The sequence below is a fragment of the Sciurus carolinensis genome, chromosome 2 (genome assembly GCF_902686445.1).
Source record: "Sciurus carolinensis chromosome 2, mSciCar1.2, whole genome shotgun sequence".
Taxonomy (NCBI): domain Eukaryota; kingdom Metazoa; phylum Chordata; class Mammalia; order Rodentia; family Sciuridae; genus Sciurus; species Sciurus carolinensis.
In genome coordinates, this window is record NC_062214.1 from 102,693,212 (window position 1) to 102,719,466 (window position 26,255).

Below are 26,255 nucleotides of genomic sequence, written 5' to 3' on the forward strand. Positions count from 1 at the left end.
TTAGGTAGAATACATACTGATCTAAAGTTTAATATCTAATACTTTCTATTATTGTTACTTTCTTTTAAAACTCATAAAAATATAAAAATTGTAAACATTCTACTAAACATTTCAGTAGAAACCCTGTTACCCTACTTTTTATTTAGAGAGTTCAAAAGAACAAAAGTAACACCATGTTCTTTTTGGCAGACCCAAATCTTGCTCCAAGTCCTAGACCTACCACCATTATACATTTGCCACCACTAGACAGCTTTGTATGCCAAGCATGTCTCATGACAATTGCTGCTGCCACTCATGAACACACCCTGCAACAAAGCAGCAGAAAACTCATTGTAATCTCTCCCTGAGAGAGCTGTTCATGTGCTCCCTAGCATCTTAAGCATTATCACTCCACACTGATCCAGCCTCAGCAACCATGCAAACAACGTAAGTTAGGACATAAAAAACTGGAGCACCTCCTACACAAAAGCTGCATTGCTTTCCAAAGTGGTAGCCTTTCCTCTCTTTGTCAAAATAACAAGCAGGATCGGTAAGGGATAGGGGATGCTGCTGACAGGCAGAATAAAAAAGAGACTGATGAGGCTAACTACCAGTGTTCACCACAACTCCAGAATCAGCACATTCCCCTCATCATGACAGTGCTGAGAGTTAGAGAATGAATCTGATCCTCTATTCAAAGGAGGAACTGATCATGCAGGAAATCTCAGTCACTTATGCTCTTTTAGCAAGGTTTTACTGCATGTTTTTAAAAGAGTGAAATTAATAAGATGTTACATTTAAATGAGTAACTTAAAACATTAATTTTAAAATATACAATTTTTGCTTTAGTTACACACACAAATGACTAATGAAATCTATCAGCTTTGGGGAATCCCCTCAGCATCTTTACCAGATATGGTTGATGAGATAACTTTAAAACGAGAATATCTCACCTTGGTGATAAACAGTACCACTTAATCAGACTATTAATGCAATGACTTAAAACTGTATTACCTGAATAGTTTCCACCGTGAAGTGTCAGAAAAAGTGAATAATAAATATTTTCCACAGCACCATAAGGTTTTATAAAATACTACTTCAGTAAATGTACAATCTCAAGATTTTGGTCCATCATTCATATTAGTCACAACCTCCTTTACTGATAACAACTCGACAGAGGCCATACAGGCACACTATAACATGAAAATGATTATATTTTACTGAAGAACCTATATGGTATACTTAGCTGCTTCAGCTATATCCACTGAATACTAGTGGACTCAAAGGCCAAGAAAGACGAGTTTTACCATGTATAGTCTAGTCACAAATTTTAATTTGCTTAAAAGGACTTAAGTTTTTTTGATAATGACTAAGATATTGTCATACCAAAAAGTTTTATATCTGTTTGCTTTCCTATTGTGCTCTCTGGGTTCTGTTCCTTTAGGATAATATTTATAAATAGCCGAGTTTTTAAAATAAGAATACAGTGATTCTCTTTAAATTTTAAAATAAGTGCAAAATGGAAAACAGACTGATTTTATAGCCAAATAATCTGGAATTATGTGTAACAAATTAATTATAGTAAAAAATATGAGACTGAATTTCCTCAATATCCAGCATGCTTATGTATCTCCTGTGTGTGCTATACCAACTTAGTTCAACACTAATCTAAGCAAAACATAATTAAAAGTATCAATTTACCTACCAACAAACACACTGCATTCCAAAGCCAAATAGTAATTAGGTTTGGGATTATCTCCCCTCCATTAACGTGAAGAACCAAGTCTTGTCTTCACTATAAATTAGAGTAACTGACTATAAAATTATTTGTAACAAAATAAATATTTTCAGTCCCTCTACACTAAATGATTATAATCATTAGCATTTATAACATTAGATTAGGTCACTTTGGGGGACTCAAACATACTGTACAATCCTGAGTAAAAGGTTAGCGATAAGTTTCTTGGGGATCTTTCTTAACCAAAAATCAAAAAAAAACACATACGCCACAACTTGTAATAATCCCCATTTTCATCAAAAGTACCATGAGTTCTTTTACTTTGGTAAATAAGTTTATCTATGTAAACCATTTTTCTTCATAGAGTTAAATTAAGCAGAGCTTCGGCTAGGATCCCTCCATCACCTTTTGACACTGATAGGATAAATAGTCCGGAAGAGCAGAGCAAGAGGATCTGAACCACAGAGCTAATACATCAGTTTGAACTCGGCAATGCAGTAAGCAGGGAATGGATGGGAGCAGTTGACAGGCCAATAGTCCTTCATTGCCTAAAATAAGACAAAAATGAAAAATTATTTAATACAAAAGGACTTTGACAGACATTTCTCCAAGAAGAGAAATGAGCAATGAGCACACAAAAGATACTCAACATTACTCATCACTAGGAAAATGCAAATCAAATCTACAATGAGACATTACTTCACATCCAATGGATGGCAATTATTAAAAAAAAAAAAAAGTGTTGATGAAGATGCAGAGAAACTAGAACTCCTATGTATTGCTAATGGAAATATAAAATTGTACAGTTGCTATGAAAAGGATGTAATGATTTCTCAAAAAAAATATGGATAGCTGGGCCTATAACCTCTGCTACTCAAGAGGTGAAGGCAAGAGGATCACAAGTTTAAGGAAAAGAAAATGGGAGGTAGCGGAGTCAGTGGGAATGTAGCTCAGTGGTAGAGCACTTGCTTAGTAAGTGCAAAATCCTGGATGGATGGATGGATGGAGGAAGGAAGGAGGGAAGGAAGGAAGGCAGGCATACAAATTTCACATGTGATCCAGCAATACCACTCTTGCCTATAAAATCAAAAGAACTGAAAGTAGGGACATGAACAGTTATTTCTATATCCACATTCATAGAAGCATTATTCATAATAATCAAAAAAGAATAATCCAAGTGTACACTGACAAATTAAATAATAAAATGAGGTGTATTCATATAGTGGAATAGTATTCAGAACCAAGAAGGGAAGAAATTCTGACACATGCCACAATATGGATCAAACCTGAAGACATTATGCGAAGTAAAATAAGCCAGACAAAAGGACTTATTATATGATTCTGTTTATCTAATGTATCTGAAGTAGTCAAATTCATAAAGTCATAAAGTAGAATAGTGGTTGCTAGGGACTGAGAAGGAAGGGGAAATGGGAATTAGTGTTTAATGGATACAGAGTTTCAGGTGGGGAACAAACAGTTCTAGAGATGGATGTCATGATGATTGCATGACAATGTGAACATACTTAATGCCACTGAACTTATAAATTTAAAAATGGGTAAGATGGTAAATTTTATGTTATGTGAATTTTTCAATAAAAGAATCTTTAATGTAGTCTGAAAAACATACTCATTTGAAAACCCTCATAAAAGGAAATAAATTTCTAAGCAATCTGACACTTGAAAGTGTTGATTTGTGTTCTGATTACAAGAAAGCACCTATAACACAAGATTGCCTTTAAATAACTCTACAAACCTATAATGTCAATAACATGAAGTCTCAGTTTCTGTTGCAGCATTTTAGGGCAGAAGGCAGAGCAGCTTGAGATTCTGATGTTTTTATATTTTGCTTCACATCATTTGCGAAGGATAACCAGAGTTTGCCAAAGTCTTCAGTTGAGATTTTTAATGGTCTGAAAATGATTTTAAAAATTAGATTTATGTCCATAAGAATAAAATGATTCTACAATTTCAAATAACTCATGGAAATAAAATATAATCACTATAAATCTGGGTCCCATAAAATTTGTGTTTTTAAACCAAATATAATTAGAATGCTTGCTGTCATTCTCCAACCTAATGAAAACACTGAAAGCAGAAGGTATTATTAAATTACAAATATCTTTTCAATAAAGTACTTGATTTTCTCTTTTTCTGGATATTAGTCATTCGAGCGAAATTTTACCAGGTAATTTCATGAATCATTCAAATATAAAATAAAAGCTTTCCTTCAGGTACACTTTTGATTTGGGGTTGATGTGATATTCTAACAAAGCCAGGTAAATGAGTATGAATACAAAGACCTACTGCCTTAAATAAATTAGACCAAGAAAAAGAATTCTAATAAATGTGTTTCAAAATTAGTTATGAGACTAAAGATAACATAATTAACAATGGGTATCGGGGGGGGGGGGGGGTTAATGGGGACTTTCACTTCCAACTTATATTTTTCCATGGCAGAATGTAAGATCTTATAAGGCTGGATTTTATCCAATACAACACCATGGACATAAACCCCTTTGCAAGATTGATAAATACATTTTTTACTAAAAAAAACTTTATAGATGGACAAAAATCATAGCAGTGTAACATAACTGGATGAGTGGAGGTTAAAAACTGTATAAATAGGGATGGGGATATAGCTCAGTTGGTAGAGTGCACGCACAAGGCCCTGGGTTCAATCCCCAGCACCGCCCAAAAAAAAAAAAAAAAATTGTATAAATATTCACAGGCATTCTACATTCTTGATTCAGTCTTCATTTTTAAAAACATTCAAAATAGTATATTTATAAAACTAAATTAGAGCAAAAGAGTTAAGAAACTATTTTCAATTACTTTAGTAACCCTATACAGTGCCTAATATAACATGAAGTACTGTTTAATAAAACTTTAATAACTATGCTGGTTAATTTTCTTACTGATATCTAACGCTTAACGAACAGATTTATGAAAAAATTAATTACATGAATGAAATATAAATGAAACTTTAAATCATAAAAAGTCATGCAGAATCTTTGACATTATTTCAGTTTAGATATTAGTTGCTTTCAGAAGTTTCTCCAGATCACCAACCAACCCCAACCTAAATCAGATCATAGTATAATCTCATTTTACCATTTATTTCTCTAATAGCACAATTCATAATAACATATATATTTATATGATTGTTCAATGTCTCCTCCCTAGACTAAAAGCTCTCTGAAGATAGGGACTGTGTTCTTTTTTTTTTTTTTTTGGGGGGGTGCTGGGGATCGAACCCAGGGCCTTGTACTTACAAGGCAAGCACTCTACCGACTGAGCTATCTCCCCAGCCCCTGTTTTCAGTTTTTAATTGCTCTACTGCACAGCATCTAGCATACTGCCTCTGTCTAGAAAAAAGCGTAATAAATTTTATTTGCTAAAAGAATGACCAAATTAATATTCCAGACAATACTTACCTAATGAAATCTAACAGTGATAAGTTTATGGAAAATTCCAGCCGAACAGAATGAGTATCCATCATTTGATAACTTATAAAGCCAGAAATATTTCCTTCTGTAAAAGGTTTTTCCAACTGTATACTATATTGAAAGTTTTTGGTGCTTTCTGTTTCCATTACAGGCAAACAACATCCAAGTTGCTCAGTGATCTTTAAATAAAAGTAATAAAAGTATTAAAATAAGGATCAATACACTCTATTATATGCATATTAATTTTCTATTTAATTGAAGTGGTAGAAAAGATACTAATGTGAGAACCTAACAAACTACATTATGAAGGTGACTAACAATATACTAGCATAGGTAATTAAGAAATAATACTGTACAGGCCAAGATTATGTTGACAAGTGGCATTACAGTTAAAACCCATGTATAATTTTTTTCAAAGAGTATTAAATTCTAGTCTGGTGGCTCTCAATCCTGGTTGGCCCCGGTTTGTTTGTTTGTTTGTTTATTTGTTTTTAATTTTTCTTCTTCAAGTGTTGTGGATTTAACTCAGGGCCTCATGCACATCATGCAAGCACTCTACCACTAAGTTATACTCCTAACCCCTAGTACCAGATTTTTAAAGCTGGTTTAAAGAAGAGTTTCTTAAAATAACAATAACACAGATTTCTTGCATTCTCATTCTCTACATTACTCAAGCTGGTAGAGTTTAGGCAACTGGGTAGGGGTTTTATTTATTTATTTATTTTTAATATTCCGCCATAGTCAGTGGACCAGACCATATCTCTTTCAATACTTTCCAGCTCATAGAAGAAAGTGAGTTAGTTTTGTGGAAGACAGATACACTGGTCAAACTTCACTGTAACTCCACCAAGGACATTCATATGCTAATGCAAATAAACATACTTCCAAAAATCACAAAATAGTCTTTTGAAGCTGCAGAAGCAACAGAAATGTTGCCTGAACACTCTCTATAAAGTAATAAATAAGTGAGAGAAAAAAGTAGACAGTATACACAATATTCTTACTCCTTGATATTTAGTTTTGTTCTATTAAATCATTTGAAAATTTAGTTTTGATGATTATAACAGTAAATGAAATATTTAAAGAGTACAGAAACAGATCACAAAATACACACTGATACACACACATGTGCCATTTATTGCTGTAAGCACTTACAGGTATTAATGCATTTTAATCCTCACAATAACAGGCACATACGGTTAGTATTCTCATTTTAAACAGAAGGAAGTAGAGGCACAAAACAGTTAAATATCTTGACTATGTAACAGATAATAAGCTATAGAAGCAAGATTCTAAGTCAAGCAGTGCAAGTCAAAATCTGTATTCTTTGCTGTGGTTTATCCAAACTCATTTTTTTATCTATGGCCTTTCCCAATATAATCATTATTATGCTTCCTTGTCTCTTTTGAATATTTTGTCCCTACTTAGAACAATACAAAATTTGTCACACCTCTAACCTGTTTTATTAAGGATGTAAGAAGAATGTGGAAGAAATTTACAAACCATCAGAAGAGCCAACAGCAGAAACACTAAATAAGCACTATTCATTTAAGGCAGAATGATAAACCATTCGTTGTCTTACCTTGAAATTTTCTGCAGGAAAAATTTCTAAGTTAGCACTTTTCAATTCCAAACCACTCTTACTAGCAACTGACCAAACCATCAACAAACAATCATCTTTCCAAATCTTGTAAGAAGATACTGATACAGCTTCATTATTACAGACATCCATAAGATTTGAATGCATGTATTCAGTAGTTTCTTCCAACAAAGAAGCTAAAGAGATTTCCTTGGCAACTGAAGCTGCAGTAGATGAAGGAGGATGAAAAATTTCCATGTTGTTATCAGCAAACAAAGAAGGTGCAGGCTGGCTGCAATCTGGAAGTTTCTCAACCAGGGCAGTTCTGTGAGAGACTCAGAATCCAAAAGTTGAGAACTGAGAGAAAATTTCTCTAATTCTTTCTCTTCCTCTCTTGCAAAGTATTCAAATAATCATCTTCTTCACAGGCCACCTTTGATAAAGAACTATGAGCACTGGTCGTTTCTTCACTTTTGGCTTCCTTGCCTTTTGATTTCCTTCTGAACTTGTGAGATACAGTGTCTGCTTTTCCCAGCTACAAAATAAAAACATAATAATAATATAAAAAGAACTATTTTACAAACATGAGTTTTAAATATTCTTCTATAACTTCAAATGAGTAATTTACTAACTTGCTAAGATTCTATCTAAAGCACAGATTAACAAAAAAAATCAGTGATGAAAAATGTTAAGCCCTAAAATTGTGACAGCTACATAACTCTGAACTATTAGTTAAACCTTGCTTCTTATTAAAAACACAAAATCAGAAAAAGAAATAAGGTCAAAAAGTCAGTCACAAACAACTGCTAGATTTCAGAATCTTAAAAATAATTGGATAAATTAATAACTGTGAGAAACTTAGCACCCTCCCTTTTTCCCCCAGAGTTGTCTTACAGAAGCCTAAGTTACCCTTGATAAAAGAATATTCCAAACCCTATTTTAGTAATCTATAATAATTGTGATTTCATGGTCAATGAGTTAATAAGCAGGGAAGAAAAGCTGGTTTTACCTCAAGAATCAAATGGCAGAAGCTGACTGAAAAACTCAGTAGGAAAAATTCTGTAACTGACTAGCAATGTTTGCCACAGACTGAAAAGACAGCAATAGCAAATTGATCTAACCCTGAGGAATGGTCTATAAATCTATGTTAGGACAGTCATGGTACAAGTGCATCCTGGCCTCACAAAGTTCTATCTGGAATCATGCAGCAGACTAGCAGTGTTCTAAGTCCATGTCTCGGTGCTCCTGGGGGCTTCAACACTGCATGGTTCCCCTTCACGTGATTATAATTAACCAGAATTTTACTTCCCTTTTCATACTTTCTCCATTCCTCTCAAGCCCCAGCACCTTTCAATTCTCAACAGATGAGTTTGTCTCTTACCTCCCAATTCAGAAGTTATCAAGTAAGAACATTCTATTAACAAAAAAAAAAAAAAAAAAAAAAAATGGGAAAGGGAAGAAGAGGGAAAGTGGACACAGGATTTCCATTTTTTTGTAGTTATGGGATTCAAACTAGATGTACAGAAGACTACTTGACACCGTGCACAGGTCAGTACTGCTCTGCCCGACGCCCCCCCCCCGCCCCCGCTTTTTAATGCGTTCTTCTGCACTGTCAATTTGCTATTAATTAGAAGCTATAGAAGCCAAAGTCATCTTTATTATAATACATAAACAGCATAGCACTGCACGTCCACACAAAGGGTCTTTTAAAATGAAGGTGAAATAAAAAGGTGAAGGTGGAAAAATAAACCTTGACCCTTACAATAACTTATGTAAAAAATTAACTCACAATAGACCACAAGCCTACAAATAAGAGTTAATTAAAATGGAATACATGAACATAGCCTAGATTTATTTAACTGAGAGTTTTAAACATTAGGAAAAAAAAAAACACTGCTGGAGAAAAGCAGTCATCTAAAAAGATGTATGATACAGAAGGAGCACATCCCGTTAGTCCCAATCCTGTCTGCTTTCTACTAGCAACACAGAAAGGTTGGGGTTGAGAGCCAAAGGGTACATGCTAATTTTTTTTCTACTCTTTTTTTTTAATTAGAGTTTTATAGTTACACATAGTATTGGGTTCATCTCAAAAAACCATACATACATGGAATTTGATTTCAGTCCATGATCCCCTTTCCCCTCCTGTTCTCCTTTGGCTTTCCCTCTTTCCTTTACTATGTTAGTCTTCCTTTTGCTTATCTATTTACTTATATCTGATTGGTTCTTCTTGTCTATACATAAAGTTGAAGTTCCCTATGGTATTTTTATATATGGTACATGCTAATTTTACATGGCATAGCTTCTCCTGATTGCTCAAAACACACCTGTCCTTTACTACAACTTCCATTCTTTTATTATGAAAACAATGTCAGCAAAAAAAGTCATGAGAATCATTACAATCCTAATAATTATTATTATTATCAAAATATCATATAGTTCCTTCTAGCCTCAATACTTTTATTTTCTTTACAGCTCTAAACAAGGTATAAATAAAATTTTATACTCTTAGCATTTTTTGTTTAACATAAATTTTTCATTTCACAATGCAATTCTGATCATTTTAGTGGCTGAAAAATATTCTGAGAATATAATTTTGCAACCACCCTCCTACAGTTGGACATTTAAATGATTCCTATTTTTCACTATTAAACATTCCACTTTGAGATGTACTTTTTGCACATATATCACTATTGTTGACTACTATTATTAGCAATATTTCAATCAAGCCTCCTTCCTTTAGTGAACTGTCTCAGTCACCCACAGGGGTGCTAATACCCACAGCACACTTATACAACTTTATTTGAACCCTGACTCACCCTAGCTGACAGGACTAGAGAGAACACCTGGCTCAAGCTGACCAGATTTCCTCTTTCAGGGACATAAACGGTATGTTACTGGTGCTTATGGAGCTAGAGATGATGAAAGCCAGGGAGGCCAACTCTCGTCATGTATACAGATGAAAGTCAGGAGCTATGAGGAGTCAATAAAAGGGAACACAGATTCTTAGAGGAATATAACTGATAACTTACCAAATTGATAGTACCTTCTGATCCTAGCCCAACAAATAATGATGAAGCCAACAGCTGCTTTTCTTTCTCCTCTTTAGATTGTGTAAGGATTTGAGACTGATCCCTTTTTGTTATAACTTGATCCACATTCTCCACAGTTACATTTTCTTGAGGAACAGGTGGAGTTTCCATTTCATCACCAATTTTGCTCTCCTTCTTGGGAAGATAGCCCTCTTTTCCCCACAATTTTTTTATACCTTCTAGCTTCAAGCTATTTGTTCTAGAGAAACAGATAAAGAAATCAAGTCAATTTTAATAAATGTCAAATAGGTACTTCCTGGAGGCATTATTTCCAAAGTGTATTATTGCCAATGGCCTTTAAGAAGCAGTTTTCATATTGTATTTTATATACCAGAAGTAAACCTAGATTTTTAGATTTCATCTCAGTTATAGCCAGCCTCCCTACCCTCAAGCCAAAGAATTTAAAGTAACAGAACTCCAGACTTAGTTTTAAAAACCTCCAATCATTTAATTTTCATTTAATTGCCTGAATAAGTTATATAAAAATAGAACTACTGTAAATCAGTTCCTTTTCTCTGTTGACTTTTCAAAAACATCTTTAATTCTGATAGAATAAAATCAGAAATGACTCTTAAGTTTTTTAGTTATATAAAGGGATTAAACCTAAATTCACAAAAGTTTTTTTTTTTTTTATTCTTTCCACAAAGTCAGAATTTATTGAATAGAAATAAATTCACAAGCCTCATCAATCTGATTTGTTTTATTTCACTGGGTTCTCTTGATTTCACTGTTGGTTGTGACTGGTAATCACAAGTTCTTTTGTAACGGTGGTCAACTTTATGCTTTGAATACAGCCCTTGTTGCTCTGTCACTGCAACTTTGTTTTTCTTCTATCTTTTTTTTTGACAGTGATAAATTTTTTTAAAAAATTTTTCATACGTGTATATAGGATAATAATGTCTATCTCAATCTACCATCCTTCCCATCCCCACCCTCCTTATCCCTGCCCTTACTCCCCTCTGTACAATCCAAAGTTCCTTCATTCTTCCTACCCCCACTCCCCACTATGAATCAGCATCTGCTTATCAGAGAAAACATTCAGCCTTTGGTTTTTTGGGATTGGTTTATTTCACTTAGCATGATATTCTTCAGTTACATCCATTTACCTGCAAATGCCATAATTTCACTCTTCTTTAAAGCTGAATAACATTCCATTGTATAGATGTAGCACAGTTTCTTTATCCATTCATCTGTTGAAGGGCATCCAGGTTGGTTCTATAGTTTTGCTATTGTGTAAACATTGATATGGCTACATCACTATAGTATGCTGATTTTAAATCCTTTGGGCATAAACCAAGGAGTGTGATAGCTGGGTCAAATGGTGGTTCCATTTCACGTTTTCTTAGGAATCTCCATACTGCTTTCCAAAGTGGTTGCACTAATCTGCAGTCCCAACAACAATGCATGGTGTACCTTTTCCCCCACATCCTTGCCAACACTTATTATTGATTGTATTTTTTAATTGCCATTCTGACTGGAGTGAGATGAAATCTTAGAGCACTTTTGATTTGCATTTCTCTAATTGCAAGAGATGATGACCATTTTTTTCATGTTTGTTGATCAATTGTATTTCTTCTGTGAAGTGTCTGTTCAGTTCCTTAGCCATTTATTTGATTGGGTTATTTGATTTTTTGCTGTTCAGTTTTTTGAGTTCTTTATATATCTTGGAGATTAGTGCTCTACCTGAGGTGCATGTGGTGAAGATTTTTTCCCAGTCTGTAGGCTCTCTCCTCAAATTACTGATAGTTTCCTTTGCTGAGAAGAAGCTTTTTAGTTTGAATGTATCCCATTTATTGACTCTTAATTTTACTTCTTGGGCTTTAGGAATCTTGTTAAGGAAATCAGGTCCTAAGCTGACATGATGAAGATTTGGGCCTACTTTTTCTTCTATTAGGTGCAGGGTCTCTGTTTTATTGCCTAAGTCTTTGATCCACTTTCAGTTGATTTTTGTGCCAAGTGAGAGATACAGGTTTAATTTCATTTTGTACATATGAATTTCCAGTTTTCCCAGCACCAGTCATTGAAGAGGTTATCTTTTCTCCAATGTATATTTTTGGCACCTCTGTCTAGTATGAGATAACTGTATTTATGTGGGTTTGTCTTCTATTCTGTACCATTGGTCTATCTGTCTATTCTGATGCCAATACCATGTCGTTTTTGTTACTACTGCTCTGTAGTATAGTTTAAGGTCTGGTATTGTGATGCCTCCTGCTTCACTCTTCTTGCTGAGGATTGCTTTGGCTATTCTGGGACTTTTTCCAAATGAATTTCATAATTTCTTTTTCTATTTGTATGAAGAATGTCATTGGAATTTTAATAGGAATTGCAAATCTATATAACACTTTTGGAGGCATGGCCATTTTAACAATATTAATTCTACCTATTCAGGAGCATGGGAGATTTTTCCATCTTCTAAGGTCTTCTTCAATTTCTTTCTTTAGTATTCTGTAGTTTTCATTGTAGAGGTCTTTCACCTCTTTTGTTAGATTGATTCCCAAGTTTTTTTTTTTTTTTTTAGGCTATTTGTGAATGAGGTACTTTTCCTAATTTCTCTTGCAGTGGATTCACCATGCATAGAATGCATTTGATTTACGGGTATTGATTTTATATCCTGTTACTTTGCTGAATTTGTTTATGAATTCTAGAAGTTTTCTGGTGGAATTTTTTGGATCTTCTAAATATAGAATCATGTCCTCAGCAAATAGTGATAGTTTGAGTTCTTTTCCTATTCGTATCCCTTTAATTTCTTTCATCTGATTGCTCTGGCTAGGGTTTCAAGGATGATGCTGAATACAAGTGGTGAAAAGGGCATCCCTGACTTTTTCCAGTTTTTAGGGGAAATGCTTTCGATTTTTCTCCATTTAGAATGATGTTAACACAGATAGCTTTTACAATGTTGAGGTATATTCCTACTATCCCTAGTTTTTCTAGTGTTTTGAACATGAAGAGGTACTATATTTTGTCAAATGCTTTCTCTGTGTCTATTGAGATAATCATATGATTCTTGTCTTTAAGTCTATTGATGTGATGTATTCCATTTATCAATTTCCATGTATTGAACCAACCCTGCATTCCAGGGATGAACGCCATTTGATCATGATGTACTATCTTTTTAATATATTTTGTATGTGATTTGCCAGAATTTTATTGAGAATTTTTGCATCTATGCTCATGATGGATGTTGGTCTGAAGTTTTCTTTCCTTGATGTGTCTTTGTCTGGTTGTGGTATAAGGGTGATACCTGCCTCACAGAATAAGTTTGGAAGGGTTCCCTCCTTTTCTATTTCATGGAATAATTTGATAAGTATTGGTGTTAATTCTTCTTTGAAGGTCTTGTAGAACTCAGCTGAGAATTCATCTGGTCCTGGGCTTTCTTGGTTGGTAGGCTTGTGATGATGTCTTCTATTTCATTGCTTGAAACTGATCTGTTTAAATTGTGTATGTCTCCTGATTCAATCTGGGTAGATCCTATGTCTCTAGAAATTTGTCAATGTCTTCAAGTTTTTCTATTTTATTTGAGTATAAATTTTCAAAATAGTTCTAATTATCTTCTTATTTCAGTAGTACACCATTGTGATAGTTCCTTTTTCTTCACGAATTTTAGTAATTTGAGTTTTCTCTCTCTTTCCCTTTGTTAGTGTGGCTAAGGGTTTATCAGTTTTATTTATTTTTTCAAAGAAACAACTTTTGATTTGTCAATTTTTTGAATTCTTTTGTTTCAACACTGATTTCAGCTCTGATTTTAATTATTCCCCATCTTCTGTGGCTTTGGAGTGTTGATTTGTTCTTTTTTTAGGCCTTTTGAGATGTAATCAGGTCATTTAGTTGTTGACTTTTTATTCCTTTAATATATGAACTTGATACAATGAACTTTTCTCTTATCACTGTCTCCATAGCACCCCAGAGATTTTGACATGCTGTACTGGAGTTCTCCTTTACCTCTAAGTACTTTTTATTTCCTCCTTAATTTCTTCTTTTATCCTTTCAGCAATCAATGGCATGCTATTTAGTCTCCAGGTGTTGGAGAAGCTTCTATTTTTTATTTTATCATTGATTTCTAGTTTCATTCCATTATGATCTGATAGAACGCAGGGTAGTATCTCTATTTTTTTGTATTTGCTGAGAGTTGCTTTGTGGCATAACACATGATCTATTTTAGAGAAGGATCCATGTGCTGCTAAGAAGAAAGTGTATTTGCTTGATGATGGATGAAATACTCTATATATGTCCATTAAGTCTAAATCATTGATTATATCATAGTTTCTTTGTTAAGTTTTTGTTTGGAAGATCTATCCAGTAGTGAGAGAGGTATATTAAAGTCATCCAATATTACTGTGACGTGGTCTGTTTGATTCTTGAAATTGAGAAGGGTTTGTTTGATGTACATAGATGCTCCATTGTTTGAGGCATATATTTATGATTGTTACGTCTTGTTGGTGTATGATTCCCTTAAGCAATGTCCTTCTTTATCCCTACTAACTTCGGTTTGAAGTCTACTTTGTCTGATATGAGGATGGAAACCCCTGCTTATTTACAAAGTCCATGTGAGTGATATGTTTTTTCCCAACCTTTCACCTTCAGTCTGTGGATCTTTTTTCCTAGGTGAGTCTCCTGAGAGATATTGTTAGGTTTTTTTAATCCAATCTGCCAGTCTAGGTCTTTTATTGATTAGTTTAGTCCATTAATATTCAGGGTTAGTAATGAGATATGATTTGTATTCCTGGTCATTTTGGTTCATTTTTGGTTTTTAACTTGACTTAGTTTCTCCTTTGATTGACCTTTCCTTTAGTGTAGTTCCTCCCTTTGCTCGTTTTCATTTTTTTTTTTCATTTCCTCCTCATGAAATATTTCGCTGAGAATGTTCTATAGTGTAGGCTTTCTAGTTGTGAATTCTTTTAACTTTTGTTTATCATGGAAGGTTTTTATTTCATCTTCAAATCTGAAGCTTAATTTTGCTGGATATAAAATTCCTGGTTGGCATCCATTTTCTCTCAGAGCTTGATATATGTTATTCCAGGACCTCCTGGGTTAACAAATCAGCTGAGATTCAAACTAGTCTCCCCCTATATGTAATTTGACTTTTTTCTCTCACAGTCTTTAAATTCTATCCTTATTCTGTATGTTAGTCATTCTCATTATAATGTGTGTTGGTGTGGGTCTGCTGTAATTTTGTATATTTGGGGTCCTATAAGCCTCTTGTAGTTGATTTTCCATTTCATTCTTTAGATTTGGGAAGTTTTCTGATATTATGTCATTGAAAAGATTGTGCATTCCTTTGGTTTGTATCTCCACACCTTTGTCTATTGTGATATATCTTAGATTTGGTCTTTTCAACAGCATATATTTTGTGTTCATTGTCTGAGGTTCAGTCTTCCAAGTGGTCTACTCTGTTGGTGATACTTTCCACTGAATTTTTAATTTAGTTTATTGTTTCCTTCATTTCGAGGACTTCTGCTTGATTCCTTTTTATAATCTCTTTATTGAGTGATCTTTCGCTTCCTGTATTTTCTCTCTAATACCATCCTTTATTTCAAAGATCAATGTATGTATTTTCTAACCTCCACCTCTGACATTTCTTCTACTGTGTTGTCTATGGATTCTATTGCTGGACCATGTTGGTTTGTTTGAGGCACTTTGGTCCCTTGCTTTTTCAAGTTGTCTGTGTGTCTTCTCATCCAGCAGTATGGAACTGAGGCAGTACAGATTCTACCCTGTAGGCTTTTAGTGTCCCTGAAGGCTTCCAGTACCTCACCCTTAAGGGGGAAACCATATTAACAGCACCCAACGCAATCGATATACCACCTTAAACCAAATGGTTCCTATTAAGGTGTTTACAGTTTTGTCACAATAGACAGAAATGAGGTACTCAATTATTGTCTACAATAAAACAGTAAGTTTGCTAATAGGGTTTACCATTCAAATGATGGACAATGAGGGAACAGAAGTACTATAAGATGTGATGTTTATGAGGGAGAGGGAAAGAAGATCGAGATAAAATTATAGTAAGAGCAGGTAGGAATTAACAGAGGTTGGCTGTAGTATGAGAGATGTGAGAAAGAAAAATTTAGGCAGACAGGTAGGTGAGAGAAAAATATGTACTTTTTTTTAAAAATATAGGAATACACACAGCAAACTGTCATATACTATTCAGACATCTCATTCCTCAATAAATTGATGCATGAAAAATATAGTATTAGAGAAGTGAGAAAGAGAATTTAGGCAGACAGGTAGGTGAGAGAAACAAATATGTACATTTTTAAAAAAAAATATAGGAATACACAGCGAAACTGTCATATACTATTCAGACATCTCATTCCTCAATAAATTGATGCGTGAAAAATATTTGGATTCAACGATGGCAGAGGTATGAGAGGGAGAAAAAGAAGAAAAAAAAAAAGAAGAAAATCTCAATGGAAAATTGAATGATTGCCTCCCTTGGCTTTCAAAATTTTCTCAGCTTCCCTTCTCCCCCAATAAATGGGGTTGTCTGAAGTTTGATGTTAGCTCCAGTCTAGTGGGTACCAGACCAGTGGGGTCAGTGAGCCAATAGCAAGATGCCCTCACACCCTCTTATAGTCTTACCACCTGCTGTAGCTGGCCCCTTCCATCCCTGCACACTTCAGGACTCCCTGAGCTAGAGAGAGCCTGGTTTTCTCCAGTTTCTCCAACCTGTGCTTTCCCCAGGGAACTGTCCCTAGTCTCTGGCTTTCCACAGGCTTACCAGACCCAGACTTGTTCACACAAACCCAGATGTAATCTGATGGACCTGGGTTTCAGCTTCCCCAGGCCCTGTCCTGCTGCAGTCCCAAGATCTCAATGCCTTTTCAACTTGCAGAGACCACTAGGCATGTGCTCACACAAAGGAGCCACCCTGCAAAAAGTCAGCTAGATAGCAGCTACTACCACACCGAGCAGAAAGACCTCGGGTGCAACCAGACCTGCAGGCACCCCAATATATCTCTAGGCCCTGGCCTGAGTCCCCAGACCAAGGTGGCTACACCCTGAGATGATGGCGACCGACAGCGGGGTGGCAAACCTGCAGGCACTGTGTTAATGGACTTCTAGCAATGGCAGGCAGCAGGCAATCTGCTGGCAGTCTGCAGGTGGTCTGCATGCTAACGGTGGACGATCAGCGGTGTGGACATTGGGCAAAGGTGAAACTGGGTAGGTGAAAAGGCAGGTAATGGGCAGGCAAGAGGCAGGAAAATAGGTAAATGGTGGATGATAGGCAGCAGTCAGTAAGCAAACTACACTCAAAAAGCAGGTGATATGCTGGCAGAAAGCAGTTGATCGTGGGGGACGAATGGGGTAAACCACAGGGGATTGGTGGGCAGCGAGAACTGCCTCACAGAGAAACAGTATTCCTCTGCTTGAATCCCAAGTTACAGAGCAACAAAGAATGCAGCCTCCCTCTAGTTTGTCATCTTGGATATGAATAATAATTCATAAACATAAAATCACTAAATAAAATCTTGATGAAAGCAAAAACATAAAAACTATTCAAATGCACTCCTATGTGTAAATTTACTTTTAATCCAAAAGGTTTTCTTAATGTGAACACTAACTACATTTTCAACTATTATAACGTTGTTTTATAAAAATGAAAAGAAGGCTGGAATTATAGTTCAGTGGAAGAGCACTTGCCTAGGATATTTGAGACCCTGGTTTCAATCCCTAGCACCATACACACACAAAGATTTGGTTTACATAAGAAAAAAGATTTTAGGAAAAGGCATGAGGCTTAGGAATTTTTTACAGCTGAGTTGAAAAAGAATTAAAGTGCTAATTAGAAGCCAGATGCCCAGTTCAAAAGCTAAGACAAGGTATCTCTGCAAAAACACCAGAGTCAAATTTAGCATACAAACTAACATAACTTTGTCCCAAAAGTTACAGGTAAGTGTGAATCTGGAGTAACTAATATAATCATAAGCACAGGTAGAAACAAACTGTCTATTATTCTCATAAAAACAACATATATCTGTTAATTGCTAGACAGTGGTAATCATTTGATAATGTAAATACATTATCAAAACACCATGCTGTATACCTTAAATATATCCAATTTTTATTTGCCAATTATATCTCAATAATCTGGGGTGGGAAGAACTGCCCAAAAAAAAGAAAAAAAGACTTTGTAACTTGGCTCACCTGTCATGTTTCGAAACATGAATAGAGTAGATGCTATATTTAATCGTAAAAAAAAAAAAAACACTTAAAAATATTTGTACTCATTATTTTATTACATCTAATTTGCTGGAATCATGATCAATTTGGTTTTCTGTACTAAGTCAATTAAAAATAATAGGTAGTAATACTTCATACTGAATGAAGAACTAATGCTATTAAGTAGTAAGTGGTTGAGGGAAAAATTGAATGCTAATAAAGAACGCCTTACAGGGAATTGGTTCATTTCTCCTCATGATTTTTACTGAGAGGTACTCCTTTACAAATATCTTCATTTCCCCCTTTCTTTTAGGTACCAACGCAGTTTTTAGAAAGTTTTTAAAAGGAAGGAAAAAGAAGTTATCTAAAAAACCTCTTGGAAGAAAACTGGTTGTCCTTGCCATAAGCAGATCCAAAACGGGCCATGGGAATCACTAAAATGGCCCTTAGTAACTCTATGATGCTCAAAAGCAAGCACTTCTAGGAAAATCAAAAATACCCAGAGCTGGATTACAATATATCTGTGCCACCTTTAACCAAAACATTTCCTTTATTTACAAAACAGAAAGAACAAGGCCCATATATCAGTCATTTATTGATAAATGAAACAAATATTAGTTTAGAAAAAAAATGTGGACACCTTCAATGAAGGACTGTTGCCCAACTGTTGACAATGCCAGACAGATCTTGGTCTGTTTAGGGATTGTGTCAACTACAAAAGGATACCTTGCCAAAGATCATGCCCCTACAAGGGCAGCCCATATTCAATGACTGATGAACAGAAGTACAAAGTTCTGGTCAATCACCTTGGCCCAGGCTCAGGATAACCAACTCTGAAAGGTCATTTTAGCTCCAAAACTCCCCATGGGATCAGCTGGGGCTGTCCTTGGTACTACATAGCATCTTCTTTGTCTGCCCAACCTACTTCTTTCCCCTTCCTTCTACAGGTGTGGCCCCCAAGGGCACTCTTTAATATTCTACAAACATTGCAGAATGCACTTCCAAGGGAATACAATCCACATCAGCAGGCCAAATGGGAAAGCGGGGACAAAAAGAGTATAAAAGAAGTACTAAACTATTTTAAGGATTTTTATCAATTACTGTATCTGCATACACGCCTATTATCAATACGTTTACTATGCATTACTACAGATAGTCTAAAAAGTAGGAAAATATGTACAAGCAACCATAAGACTACTTAACACATAAATATGCCCCTTAATGATATGAAACATATTATAAAGAATTTTTAAAACATGAATCATCTTTGCCTAGATATTAACAACACTATTATGCATGGTTTTATATGTTGTACCTTTGTTTCAGTTTAAATCAGACCATTCAAAAATCCAGATGTAAAATCTAACTCAGTAACCTTCAAAAGATTAGGGATATACTTTAACTTAGCTCTAAGAATTCATACTTAAGGTAAGGTGTTAGTTAGTAAAGGACTTACAGGCAAGAAATTCTAAATTAGGCTTGCTACTTCTTTATGTTCAGCTTGCCAGGAACTATAAAAGAATATCTTTTATATGTCTAAAGCTGATTCACCTTGCTGATTAACACACAGGTTCCTAAACTGAAATAATATGTGAACTGTGGTCTTCTTTGAAAAGAAGTTTTAAACTCATCTCTCATGTTCCATTTCTTAATAACATGACACATATAATTCCTTAGCAGTCTTGCCAAATGCCTTTTCTTTAAGGGTGGTACATGTAGTACAGGATTTACAAGACCCTGTCACATTCCCTAGATCCTAGTTTAGTTCTAAAATAGCAGAGGCTTTTACCCATGCAACAGGAACTGTTTAAGGGTCTCCTTGGGTTTGGATGGTTTCTGTCTCTCCTTCCCTTGTTCCTCTGTCCCCTGTTTAGGGCACTTAGCTGTCACCTGCACCATCATAAATGCACAAACCATATCTACTCTCATGCTTGGAGTACCAAAATTAAATGTCTCAGAATGAAAATAAGGAAATTAGTAGAGCAAGAAAAAAAGGATGAAAGAGAATTTGAACTCATGCCCATTTTATAGAGCATATCATTCTACATTCCTCATAATCTATTTTTATCATTCTTCTAATAAATACTCTTTATAACCATCTCACCAGAAGATTGACAACTATAGGGATGGAAATAAAATAAGGTGACTGACTTTTTAATGAATATATGAGAATTCAAAATTCAAATGTCATCCTTCAAAGTTGTCACCTTTGGGATTTTGGCACATTTATTTGAATAATGCTGTCATTTACTTAAAACATTTTGAACTCTTTTGAATGAAACTTGTCTACAAAGAAGAAAGCCATTTTTATTACTTTATTGTCATATTAGTATATTGACCAAAATAATTCAGAATGATCACTAATTTTATTTGATAAACCCAGCTCTTGGATAATGATGATAATGATGCTAATAATTATTATTAATGATAGGAGTTACCATTTATCAATCACTTACTATATGATGGGCTGTACTTTGCACTTCATTATCTCATTTTATCAATTTTCCTTATTGGCTTCTCTAAAAGTAATCTAATTATATTTACAAAATCAAAATTTTGGGGCTGGGGATATAGCTCAGTGGTAGAGTGGTTGCCTAGCAGACATAAGGCCCTGGGTTCAATCCTCAGTACTGGAAGAAAAAAAAGATAAAATTTGGCTCCAAATAAGGTATTTAAACAAACTGACCAGTAGTTTTCAAAGTGGCTGAAAAGAAGCTCTGAAAGCATTCCAAACAAAGTATAGCCTCCTCAGGTGAGTACAGATGTTCTTCAGGTGAATACACAGCTTCCTCAACTGAAATTAGTCACTTCATTTTATGTTCATTTCTATACCTGTCAATCTTCCAATAAATGGTTATAAGCAGCATTTATCAGAAGAATGACATAAATAAATTATGAGGAATGTAGAATAATATGCTTAATACTTACCAGGATACACAAATTCTGATATAACTTCTTAAAAATTTATAGTATGCAGTAATAACACACACATTTTATTACTATGTTTAATGTTTATACACATGCTGTTTTGGAAGTTAAGTAAGCTCTTAAAGTATAAGGACAGGCTGTATAATATCAGTACCTTGAGAGCAATAAACAGAAACCACTGAAAAAACAGCCCATACAGAATTTATGGTACTTTTAGGAAACTCTTCAATGCTATTATATTTAAAACACATTATTACAAATGAGCCTCTCTCTGAATTTCTTGATATCCAATGAAACAATAAACTTCTTGGAAGTCATCATAAAATAAGGAAACAGTGATCAAATGACAAAAAGCAGAGGCAGAAAGCAAATGCTTCAAATACTAAAAGACATTTAAATACTCCCATGTTCTCAATTTTAATAAGAAAAAGAACTTACTCTTTCAGCCCTGTCTCAGCACTATTCCCAGATACATCTGAACCAAGAGAAATGCCAGCAGGAGACTGTCGTCCAGTGAAGCCAGATGAGGAAAAGGAGAGTCCATATGGTTCAAAATTGAGAACTAGAATTTTAAAACAATAACAAGTTATATTCAAAACAAAGCAAAAAAGAAAAAATTATCAGTTTTCCTTCTAATTGAAATAAGTGAACACTGGAATCCAGCAACAATTTTTAAGCTACACAGGGCTTTGGAAATGATACAACCATATATTTATAGTAACAATAATAAAACAGCTGGGTATGGCAGCACAAGACTATAATCCCAGCTACTCAGGAGGCTTAGGCAGAAGAATCACAAATTTGAGACCAGCCTCAGCAACTTAGCAAGACCCTGTCTCAAAAAAATTTTTTAAAAAGGAACCTGGAGACATAGCTCAGTGGTAAAGTGTTTGCCTGGCATTCACAAGGCCCTGGATTCAATCCCTAGTATATCTTTCTCTCAGTGTCTGTCTGTCTGTCTGTCTGTCTTTCATTCATTCAGGAAGGAAGGAAGGAAGAAAATTCAAAACTATACTATGGTGGAGCAAATACCAATCTCCATTATCCCTCAATACTTAGCTAAGTACATAGCCAGCCAGAAAAAGAGACATTTCTAGGCCTCTTTGCCATGTGACTGGATTCCTGATCAATGAAATTATGCACACATTTTGTGTGCAACTTCTGAGAGGAGTCTTCCTGAAATGGAAAACAATCTCTTCTCTTCCTTCCTCTTTCCTACTGGCTAGACTACAACTTGATTGCTGGAGTGCAGGCAATTACCTTAGATCACCAAGTCAAACAGGACAGATGCCAGCATAGCAAAAGAGGTGGAGCCTGGGCTTTCTATAATCATGAAGTCATCAACCCTGGAATGCCTACTTCTTGATTTCTTCAATGCGAAAAAACAACAACCTTCTACACTATTTAAGGCCCCATATTATTTGTTTTCTTTAACATCCTAATTAGCTAAACCTAATCCTAACTGGAAAATTTATCTTTTTAGACTGTCTAGATTATAACAAAAACAATCTTCTTAAACCATAAAAAGTATGTTAGAAAATAAAAATAACAACTTCTAAAATTATTATCCACATTTACAAAATAAGGAGACTGTGGCAGAGTTTGTTACAAACTTACCCCAGATTACAAACACAGGAAATCACACAGCCAGATACAAACTCAGACACTATAGCTCCAGAGCTATTCTTTTTTTTTTTTGGTGGGGGGGTATTGGGGACAAAACTTGGGGTCTTGAAATTATTAATTTCACTGGTCAATGAAATTATGCATATACTTTATGTGCAACTTCTGGGAGGAGTTCTTCTGAAAGGGAAAACAATCTCTTCTTCTTCTCTCTTTTTCTGCTGGCTAGACAGCAACTTGATTGCTGTCCATAATTTCATTGACCAGTGATCTCTATCACTGAGCTACGCCTTTAGTCCAGAAAGCTGCACTTTTAACTATTATATTATATAGCCTCTTCCAAATGAAACAGCACCTAATCCGAAGAGTACTAAATAAATGCTTGTTAGCTAAATGAATGCACAGAAAAAGAATCAGTGTGCAGGGGCTAAAGGAGGGGGAGCTAATAACTCAAAGACAAAAGTTCTTAATGGAGGCCTAATATTAACTCCTGTGAATAAGACCTTAATTCATTTGTCTGTAAAGAGGAAAGACCAGGGTTGGGGTTATAGCTCAGTGGTAGAATGTTTGCCTAGCATGTATGAGGCACTGGGTTCAATTCTCAGTACCACATATAAATAAATGAATAAAATAAAGGTCCATCAACAACTTAAAAATATATATATATGTATATATATTCATACATTAAAAAAAAAAAAATGAGGTAGGACCAGTTCAACAGTTTCCAAATGCTAATCTGATTAACTAGGATCAAGTTGACTTCATAGAAACTCTTCGGAATCTTTTTATACATATAACTGAGCTTTCACAGATTCAGAAACAGAAGATATATAAGGAGAGATCAAAAATGTCTCATTTAAAAAAAATAATAATGGCTCAGGAGGCTGAGGCAGGATCAAGAGTTCAAACCCAGCCTCAGCAAATTAGCAAGACCCTGTCTCTAAATAAAATATGAAAAAGGGCTGGGAATGTGGCTCAGAGGTTAAGCCCACTTAGGTTCAATCCCCAGTACCAAAAAAAAACTTTTTGATTTTGATTCATAATCATATTGGAAACTAACTGTTTAAGTTTCTCTAAAGTTCTTTTCAGTTAGAATATCCTCTCATTCTAAGCTTTTCAATGATCCAATTTATCCTGTTATCCAATACCAGCCTCTTCTTAATATCATCTGTGACAGTCAGTAACACAGCCTCTGCATTTAACACTGCAATAAGAGTACCAAGCTCAAGAAATGTTGCCTACACACTATTAAAAACTATTTAAGCCAAAGAGCAGAAAAAAGTTCAAAATCAAGGCAGAGAGTTCAAGAGAGAAGAAAACTAGATATGGATAGGGACAGAATCTGAAAAGCAAAAAAGAGACAAAAGAATTGAAGACTCATCTAAGGAAATATGGAAAGGCTCAAGTTTGAGAAAGAAATTCAAGCCATATTACTTTCATCCTTTAGTGAACGCTCCTTCCAAGATTCATACAGTGATGAATGACTAACACAGCCAAAGATTTTGAGAAGTTAACTAGATGTGCATGTGGGGAGAGGGAGAAGAATAGTACGCAGAAAGAGATAGAAGGAAGAAGACATCTAAACTACAACTCTGAATAGGGAGAAGTGAACAGTCAGAGAATGAGGGAAAAGGGCAATTCATGTAGAAGAGAAAGTATGAGCTAAAAACAGAGGGAATCCTTAGAGTTGGGAGTTAATGAAGTAATACAGGTTGAGAAAATATAGTATAAACTATTCTGGGCATAAGTAGTTCAATATTAACCTCTTTGTAACCTTCACTGCTTTAGAGGTCTGTATTATACACACATTTCTTTATTTTACTTCGCACTTCAATTCTTTTATACCTTGGTCATTTGGCTACCCCTCTCTGACCACACTCAGCTACTATTAATTATTATTTAAGTTACTCAAATAATTTAAGTTATTTAACTCCTGTTATTTAATTTATTTTTTGAGAGACTAATAACTTGACATGATTTTCTAAAAACCACAGGTCAGCAGACAAGAAATTATACTGCTATTTCCCCTTACTATTTCTAGTGTTATTCAACACTAGGACTACAACATTTTTATTTTTACTTTTTTAAGTGATTAAAATTTTTTTCCACCTCTTTATTTGTGCACTATAGCTGTATATAATGGTGAGGCTTACAATATTTTTAAATAATGTTTTATTAAATAATCCACACTGATTCCTACATGCTTTTCTTAGGTAAAAACTAAAATGGGTAATAAATTCTATAAATTGTATTCCCTACAGACCTCATATATTTTCGTCAAATCTTAGTTTCCTGGAGTTTAGATATACATAAACCAGACATTTTTCTATCCACAAGAGCTAAGATCACTTATTAAAGCTATATTTAACTATTCTCTCTGCAAATGACTTCTTAAAAATCTCAAAGAAGATCAGAATGAGAATTGAGTGATATGTGAAGGATTCCAAAATTAACTCTTCATGAGAAAAAAAATTAATTTCCCCCAATTTATTTTATGGCTGTCTTACAGCCAATCATAATTCTAAGATACATAATTTTATGACTTATTTCACATGTATTAAGTACTTGCTATTTCCTATCTCATAACCAATTGTTTTTTCTGTAACAGTCTGAGCACATGGAACTTAAATTTTGCTTTAAGAAACTTTTTTTAATTTTTACAGACTGCATTTTGATTCACTGTACACAAATGGGATACAACTGTTCATTTCTATGGTTGTACACAATGTAGATTCACACCATTGGTGTAATCATACATGTCCATAGGGTAATGTACATAGGGTAATCTCATTCCACCATCTTTCCTATCCCACTTCATTTCCCTCTACACAATACAAAGTTCCTCCATTCTTATCTTACTTCCCCAACCCCCTTATGCATCATCATCCACTTATCAGAGAAAACATTCGGTTTTTGGTTTTTTGGGCTTGGCCTATTTCACTTAGCATGATAGTCTCCAATTCCATCCATTTATCTGCAAATGCCATAATTTTATTCTTATTTATGGGTGAATAATATTCCATTGTGTATATATATCACAGTTTCTTTACCATTCAACTACTGAAGGGCATTCAGGTTGGTTCCACAATCTAGCTATTGTCAATTGAGCTGCTATAAACATTGACGTGGCTGGGTTACTGCAGTATGCTGATTTTAAATTCACTGGGTATTAACCAAGGAGTGGGATAACTGGGTCAAAAGGTGGGTCCATTCCAAGTTTTCTGAGGAATCTCCATACTGCTTTCCAGAGTGGTTGCACCAATTTGCAACTCTATCAGCAGTGAACAAGTGTGCCTTGTTCTCCACATCCACGCCAATACCTATTATTGCTTGTATTCTTGATAAAATTCTAATTGGAGTGAGATGAAATCTTAGGGTGGTTTTAATTTGCATTTCTCTAATTACTAGAGATGTTGAACACTTTTTCATATATTTGTTAATCACCTGTATATCTTCTTCTGTGAAGCATCTACCCAGTTCTTTAGTCCATTTATTGATTGGGTTCTTTGTATTTTTGATGTAAAGTTTTTTAAGTTCTTTATAAATTTTGGAGATCAGTGCTCTATCTGAAGTACATGTGGAAAAGATTTTTTCCCACTGTGCAGGCTCTCTTTTCACATTGTTTCTTTTGCTGAGAAAAAGCTTTTTAGTTTGAATCCGTCCCGTGTATTGATCCCTGCTTTCATTTTTTGCACTTTAGGAGTCTTGTT

At 34.8% G+C, this 26,255-nt stretch overlaps 1 protein-coding gene across 1 annotated transcript in view; it reads right to left on the reverse strand.

Moving 5' to 3' along the window:
* Positions 1–1,345: 1,345 nt before the first annotated feature.
* Ap4e1 (adaptor related protein complex 4 subunit epsilon 1) overlaps positions 1,346–26,255 on the reverse strand; it is a 65,612-nt gene continuing 40,702 nt past the window's right edge. Inside the window, 9 exon segments of the mRNA XM_047541076.1 lie at positions 1,346–2,265; positions 3,471–3,512; positions 3,515–3,627; positions 5,152–5,342; positions 6,746–7,059; positions 7,062–7,130; positions 7,133–7,277; positions 9,772–10,030; positions 21,361–21,484. Coding sequence (XP_047397032.1) covers positions 2,105–2,265; positions 3,471–3,512; positions 3,515–3,627; positions 5,152–5,342; positions 6,746–7,059; positions 7,062–7,130; positions 7,133–7,277; positions 9,772–10,030; positions 21,361–21,484 — 1,418 coding nt within the window. The 3' untranslated portion in view covers positions 1,346–2,104.